This window comes from Rhagoletis zephyria, unplaced genomic scaffold, assembly GCF_001687245.7.
Source record: "Rhagoletis zephyria isolate East Lansing unplaced genomic scaffold, Rhagoletis_zephyria_1.1 Rzeph_scaffold_03703, whole genome shotgun sequence".
NCBI lineage: Eukaryota > Metazoa > Arthropoda > Insecta > Diptera > Tephritidae > Rhagoletis > Rhagoletis zephyria.
This window is the reverse complement of record NW_016160786.1, coordinates 18267-26364: the sequence shown is the minus strand read 5'-3', so window position 1 is coordinate 26364 and position 8098 is coordinate 18267. Positions and strand designations below refer to the sequence as shown.

The following is an 8098-nucleotide window of genomic DNA, read 5'->3' as shown; positions in this document are numbered from 1 at the left end:
CTCTACTGTGAAAAGTTATTTAGATCAATTAAATAACCGACAAAAATTGATAAACAGAAAAATGTTGTGCTCCATTATGACAAAGCCGAGTCACACGCAAAAATTAAGAGCGCTTCGTTTTCGTTGCTTCATATCGTATCCTGCAGAGGCCGAACTACTTCAAAAAAATCCATTTGAAATCATTGGAATCAGTTTTCATTCCAAAAGTCGAAGAAGTTTTTCGGAGGTAGGCATTGTGAACATGCCTTAAAAAAACTACAAGCTTTCCTCAATTGAAATTTTTTAACGCTCTCTCCATCTGAATCCTATTTAATGATGGTCCCAATAATTCGAATCAGTGAGGTATTTTTTAATGCCCAACTTTGTCGTTATAAATTGTGTAAATTAATCCGGCATCAGCCCTATTAGATTCAAAAAATCTTCTGGCAAAATATATTAAATGGAAAACGGATCTACCAATCTAGCAAACTTAAAATTTAGAAAGTATTTTTCCGTTTTGAATGAAAATTCTAAAATTTTACCAAAATGGCAACACTGACATACAAACATGTACCTACACGCACATTTTCATTGCAATTGTTGCCCAATTAAAATAATTACAACTGAGCTTAATCAACAGAAGCCCCAGTGTCAGCCAGTCACCTGACGACAGACGCTGCAATACGGTTGATGATAGCAACGGTAGCACTGTTGTTGCAATGCTACTAAACCTCATGCATTTACCGAAATTTCAAGATGCTTCGATGGCCTATGTGCTGAGTGGGAGATGTTAGTAGGTATACGAGGATGTATGAAGTTGGGTTTTGCACATCTAGTCGATAGTTTTACCAAAATAGCAAACGCTGCATATTGCTTCACTGTTTTAGTCGTCATTTTGTGCGGCTTACATTTTGTTGCTGTCACCATTTCTGCTATCCTTGCTGTCCCTGCATCACTTGTCAGTGTTAATTAATTAACCAGCATTTTAACTGTTCAGTGTGAATATCACCTTTGCAATGGTTATACCTACTTTGATGTTGTTGGTGTATCGGAGAGATGCTCAGGTGTTCGCTAGCTTAACATTTGCTACCTACTAAGACTGTCATTGCCATTGCCATTGTCACTGTCATTGCATGCAACAAAAGCCACATTTGCTGTCTTAACTAGTACTTGTATTTTATTTATTGCATTTTTGTTGTTCTCTGCTACACTTCTCACTGCCAAAGGTTGCCCATTAACCGTCTGTACATAGCGTTGCTGATAGCTTTTGCTTGATGAGCTTGTTAACATACTTGTTGCGCAATTAAAATATATGTATGCAAGTTCTCGCAATTGCTGCAACATGAGTCCTTAGGACTTCACTGGCTTCGCAGAGGCTATGTTGGTAGTAATGCTGCCCGCCTCGTTTGCCTTCATTTGTTTCTTCAATGCTGCTCGTCTCTAATTTATTTCTTGTAACCCATCCTTCCATTGCGCTCTATTCTGCATCATTTATTAGCTTCGCTCACACCAAAAGCTCCTCAAACACCATATTTGTTGTCAACTTGTTAATGCTGCTGTTGCTGTTGTTCCTGCTGTTGCTGCTGCTGCCGCTGCTGTCGCTGTTTCCATTACTGCACCGCCACGTTTACATGCCTCCCTCTGCTCCTTGCCCTCATTTCCTGCGCCACTCCAAAGTCATACATTCAGGTCGGCCATCATTTTGCGAAAATCGTTAAGTGATCCATAAGTATCGAAATCATCACAGCCATCCAATTCACTGCCTCGTGAGCCATGCCGGCTGCCCGGCGCTCCTGCGCCCATATTTGTGGGACGTGGCAAGGTCAAGGGTACTGGCAGCAGCTCCGGCATAACCGAATGGTGAGTGATGAGCGCACGCAGCGATGAGAACTCCTTGGTGAAGCCCTGTAAAAGCATGAAAAAGAAAAGAGTGAGCATTCCAGTTCATTTGGTTTTCTTTCATTTACACCTTCATTGGTGGTATCGAGTTTCATTATGCATGTAACCAACCTTGATTTTATAGCCACGCGGCGTACGCAGTATCAGGTAGTGTGCCACTTTGGGCGCGGGCGGTGGCACGCGTAACGACAATGCAAAACAGCCGGGTTTTGTGCTACTCTGTCGCACCAAAAATGCGCCGGGACTTTGCCGCGACAGCACCTCTAGCGAGATCTCACGCGGGATACCGGCTTGAAACCATGCAGCGCCCTTCAGTTCGTGTTGCTCTGCCAGGCTGAGATTGTCGAGTCGTAGCGGCGCGCTAGGCGCAAACATCTTTGGGCTGGAGTTGGCTGCGTAAAAATTGCAAAAAAGTTAATAGTTAAAAAAATAAATAATAATGCCTTCCTGCTGCCTTACCACTGCACGTCTCTCGCAAATATTTCTTCTTATAGCTGAATTCGGTGTGCTCTTGTAGGCCGATATGCGCTGCTTCGTGCGTTGGCAGTGCGGTCAAAGATTGCCGACAAGAATCGCCGAACTTGTTGGTAATCATTTTCTCCGGTTCACAGATCGCTTCGTTCACATAACCATCGGAGATAGTTTGCGATGAGCCCGAATTGAGTGAGGATGAGGCTGTGTGTACAAGCGGTCGACTGTCTTCGGTGCCGCGCAGCAGACCCATACCCATTGTGAGGCGTTTGACCTGAAAGCAACAAAAGAGAGAGAGAGATTGATAAAATGCGACGAAGATGGAATATAAGTAATCAAAAAAGAGGAAGGGTGATATTTAAACTTTTTATACTAAGCTCAAAATAAGAATCTGGCTTTTTTGTGGCCACCTATTACTACCATCAATATGGCGTTACATCAACATAACCAATTTTGACGGAGATGAAAAAAACCCAGCCAGTGCTGTCTTCTTCCATATGTTTTTCCAATGTATAGGATCCAATCCAGTAGCGCAGAGCTCCGTATAACTTAAGATGAATCTTACTCCCGAATACTCTCAAAGACCGCCTCAGTAAATGTAGCCATCGTCTGCGCTTTTGCACGGTACATTGGGACGGGAATGATGAGAGCCTTATGGGGAGGGAACTTTAATGCTCGATTGACTTTTCGAACCAAAGTAGCACTAGTTGGCTGGATCGATAACGGAGGCATTGCGGCGTAAAGATAACTCCTATTCGAATTGTACAACTCAGTTTAGAAATCGACAAAAAGATTGTAGTGTCCACCCTTTCCCCGCGGGTCGTTCCCAGGAGTTGCCGTTAGTTAAATACCAGATCTGTGGTTGATTTGTCAGGTTTATAGCCACACTGCTAAAACAGAAACAGTTGGTAAAGGTGGGATTAAGTCTTTCGCACAATGCTCTCGATAGGATCCTACAAGGAATATTCAGATCGCTGCGCCTACCGTAATTGGTGCATATGGGAGGGTAGTTTTCGGAATTCATGATTCCATTCCACCACTTTTGCCAAAAACTGCCAGATCCTGGCTGTAACATATGAATACTGCAGTGGGCAAACCATCGGCTTCGGCAGCTACGTTATTTTTGAAGCGACCTATTGCTAATTTAAATGTGCACTGATCGAATAGTGGAAACAAATTTCATCATCGCCGAACGGTGGCTCATGGTTTCAACTATTTCCGCCGCTAGTAGCACTTAATAGGGTAAAGAAGTTAATAAAAACCAAATCTGTTTTTATGTTATTATTGGTAAACATTGTTTTAGTGCGACGAATAAAAAAAACGCCCAAAAAATCGTCAAGAAAAACTTATTGAGCCAAAATTTTTTAAGCAGTATGGAGAGCACAAGGCCCCCTTGTTTTCAATTCTACATATGCCCGTTCCATTATTTCGTAAGGATAAAGTGAGACAGCAGGCTGTAAAATATCAAATGTCAAAACTCCTTCGACACTACTATTCACACACACACACACGAAATAAATTTGCTATTTTATTTCTTGACCGTTTTCTTGAAAGGTCCGTACTTTATCTTTATACATTAAGGGTATTCAAACTATCCTCGTTAATGTATTAATTCGTTATCTGGTAACTCGGTAACACTTTCAACTTCAAACGCCCTTTGTTCTTTTTCTGGTTAAAATTATTTTCGAATCAGCTTATGTGAAGTTCTTTTACTGAAAAACATTTATTTATTCCACGCCAGAAAGATTTATTGAACTTTTGATAAAATGTATGCATTTTTCGGGCAAGAAAATTCCAGCAAATAAGTGACAGAAAGGAATCAGTTGACAACTTAACGCGTGTGTTGGTAATGTTATATTCGGTAATTTACAAAAACAAAACAATGATGGGAGTTACCGAATACCGAATTAAGACTTTAACGAGTATAATAAGCAATTCCAAGCAAAAGCTTAAATTCCTCTGCCCTGATTATAACCACTTACCAAACCTGATTAAGTATACATATATTTTAATTAATTCTAAAATCAAATAGGTGAGAACTCTTCTGCGTCTGTTGTTGTAAAGTTTAATACCTAAGATTGAAAATATCTATCATTTAATTACAGCAACCATTTTATTAATCTCAGATTGATAGAGTATCTCATTACTTACTTCACAGCTTTAGATTTAATATGTAAATAAAATACGTAAGTATATACCCGTAAATAAAAACAAATTAATTCTACTAAACTATTTCTATGTATATATGTATGTACGTAATCAGTTCGATTTCTCATTTTAAATGCAAATAGCACCAGCTCCAGAGGTTTAAGCTGCATACATCTGCAGCTGCCAAAGTTTTGCGTAATTCGACGACTTCACCTGCAAAATTGCAAAAGTTTCAGCGTGTCAAATTCGTGGCTAACCACAAACGCACAAAACTTTCGCACCAAATGCATCGATTGCGTGTTTTTTTTGTTCATCACCTCTCTTTGGATTTATAAACTTATCCGGCGAATGAATGAGTTTAGGGTGTTGAAATTAATGAAACTTTTGGGGTTTTTTGATTTTCGTTTGGTTTTTGATTGTGGCTGCGTGGTTGTATTTAGTTCAGAAGTTTTAAGGTATTGAAATTGCAAAAGTAAGTTAGTGTAATCGAAATGGAATCACTTAAAATTGATTTATTGAATGCGTGAAAATTGCTAGGGTTTAAATTTCGAGCTGTTATGATGACCTAGTGAACTTTTACTTAACTTTGGACATATTTGTCGGCATATGTATTAATACAGAAAACTTAAGATCAAATTTTCAATATGGGTAGTAGGCATTTTGGTAGGCATCCATGTCGGATATCAATTTGGTTATTCGATTATATTTATCAGACGCGAAGTAGTAGGTCACATTTTGACCGCAGATGTATCCCAAATAAAGCTGCGGTTCCCAAACCGGGAATTGAAACATAAAATATAAAGAGAACATAGAGCAGGGAGCAGCATGTGTTGAAACTGTGAGTGTGAGTGAGAGGGCAAGATGGATAGGCCCTCCATTAGGGTTTTTTTGGTCTTTACCTACCCCTGTAAGACGAGGTACTGATTACAAATCAACAGATACCGAATTCCACGGAATTTTTGGGTTCAATATCCTGTTCAGGTTAGGTGTTAAGTCGTACCGATTTTTTTACAGAGTCCGGTTAGAACTTCTGTCTGGGCTGAGAGTTAGTTTCTAGTCAGCTGAAGACGTCTCTACTACTGCTACATGCTACTTTGCATGTGTTTTATCCCAGAGTTCACTGAGTCGGCTAAAAGGAAATGACTTTGCAACTTTCCATGGCGCTGTTTAACTGTGTCTGCTAAAAGCTTATCTCCACAGGAACAGTGTACAGGTTATCACAGATAATTTCTATACTACCGTGTCAATGGAGATAATCCCGAGGGTCCTAGACATTTCATGAATCATGCAGTTTTCTGTAATGAGTCGACTATTTCCAACTCCATGTCTTGCTGCTACCACCAGCAGGTTCCGAGTTGAATACTTTCAGAGCTGGAGCGTCGGTGTCCATTCGAACGACATGGCCAAGCCAGCGGAGCCGCTGTATTTTAATTCGCTGCACTATGTCCATATCGTTGTAAAGCTCATACAGCTCATTTTTCCATCGCCTGCGGTACTCGCCGTGGTGAAAAGCCTTTTTGACAAAAACCACTTGAGCATGTTCCAAATGGAGATATGTATAGACAATTTTGCTCGCGTCGTTCCAACAGTCGCAATGGTCGAGTGAACAGAGCATGGCGTGCTATTCGAGAGAGCGGATTTTTTAAATAAAATTTTTAATTAATTTTTTAATTCAGTTTTCTTTTAATTTTTTGATTTAATTTTATTTTATATTTAAAATTTTGTTTTTGGTAGTTTTTTATTTTTCAAAAAAAAAAATTTTCTTTTTAGTATACTTTTTTAAAAGTTTTAGATTTTATTGTTTAAAAAACAATAATATTTTTTTTTTATTTCATTAAATGTTTAGAATTTTGTTTTATTTATTTAATCTTTTTGTAAATTTAATTCTTTATTTCTAATTTTCTAAATTTTTAGATTTTATTGTTTTAAAAAGACAAATTGTATTGTTTAATTCCATTTTATTTTTATGAACTCAATTAAATTTTTTCATGAATTTTATTCTTTTTAATTTAATATTTAAATGTTATTGTTTTAAAACGAATATTTTTATAAACATTTTTCTAATTTTTTGAAACTTGCTTTATTTATTTTTATTATTTTAATTTTTAAACTTTTTAATTTTAAAATTTTTTAAATTATAGATTTTATTGTTTCAAAAGGAAAAATATATCTTTTTAATTTAAATTTGTTTATTGATTGCCTTTTTTGTTTTTATTTAATTTTCTTTCTTATTTTTTTTTAATTTTCTTTTAATTTTGCCGTTCGAAAGACTGTGTTGAGTTGAAAGAAAATTGCCAGAATTGCCCTGTATTTGTGCATAATAAATTGAGATACATATGTATGTGCTTAGCCTGCTTTAGTTCCTACCCCAACTCAAAAGTGATTTTCACAAAAAAAAAAAAATAAAAAATCAATTGCAAGGCACACAAAATTTTTAATATCACCAAAGCAAGTTTGTTAAAACGACACCAAATTCAAATCAAAAATTAATGATACACATTAAAACTGTTAAATCGCTGAAAAACAATTCCAACCAACTTTTCACAATTCGCGCTCGAGTGCATTCACACTAGAAAATTGCTCCTACATATAAACAAAAGTGCTTTATCTTGCAAATTATGTACTATATACGTATCAGACATCTGCAGCGGGTGCATGATTTTCGTGTATACTCGATCATCTAACAAAACCCGTTTTGCATCGTTCTCTGTATACGAGCAGAAGTATTGTTCGTTATCGACTGAGCTCAAGACGAACATGTTGGCCACAACACCCGATTGCTTTTCATACATACTTGATTGGGTTCGGGTGCTTTGCAGCTCAATATACCCGGGTGTTCGAGTTTCAACCCGAGTGNATTCAACCCGAGTGTGCACAAAATTTTTTTGATTGGCTTATGACGTTTTTGTTTCTACAAAAATGTTGCCTTCTCATCGCGGTGTTCTTAGTTTTTGTGCGTAGAGGGCAAAGAGAAGGTTGAATTTTTCGGTAGTTTGTTTAAAAGTACATTTAACCATTTCTTATATTTTTGCTCATACAAAATGCGACATCACGACGCCTACATCCATTTAGTTATAAATGTGTGTAGATCGGCAATGCCCAAGCCCTATACACTCGGTGCACATTTATTTTTTGTAAAAGTACTTATGTACCTACATAGTTTTAGGCTGTGTTCTAATATATACACACACAGCTTTCCACGCGAAACTATACGAAATAGATGCAAAAACATTTTTATCTACTTCGCTTCTAATTTTTTCATTGCGTATGCACAAGCACAAAGCAACAACATTTTCGTATGCTTTGTGGGAACATATTGGCGCCAGTTACCTTCAGCCTAAATTTCTTTGTTGTCCTGCATTTTATCGCAATGTTCGGGTGTCCGTTTCATTGTTACACAAATTTTCGGGTTAGCTGCGGGTGTCCGAGTGTGGTGTTCGCTTGTGCTCAATTTATAGCGAGGGTGATCGAACAGACTCGTTCGTAACCAAAGCAGCTGTCGGGTATGCATCTCGATCGAACACATAGTAGCCGAGTGTGGCGTTCGCTTGTGCTTGATTTTTAGTGAGTGTGATCAAAAAGGCTCGATCATACTCAAAGC

At 37.9% G+C, this 8098-nt stretch overlaps 1 protein-coding gene across 1 annotated transcript in view; it reads right to left on the bottom strand.

Annotated features, from left to right (window-relative positions):
• Positions 1–989: 989 nt before the first annotated feature.
• Positions 990–8098, bottom strand: part of LOC108369483 (uncharacterized) — an 11943-nt gene continuing 4834 nt past the window's right edge. The window contains exons 3-5 of the mRNA XM_017624601.1: positions 2338–2623; positions 1990–2270; positions 990–1884 (exon numbers count right to left, since the gene is read on the bottom strand). Coding sequence (XP_017480090.1) covers positions 1657–1884; positions 1990–2270; positions 2338–2623 — 795 coding nt within the window. The 3' untranslated portion in view covers positions 990–1656. The remainder of the gene's footprint in view (positions 1885–1989; positions 2271–2337; positions 2624–8098) is intronic.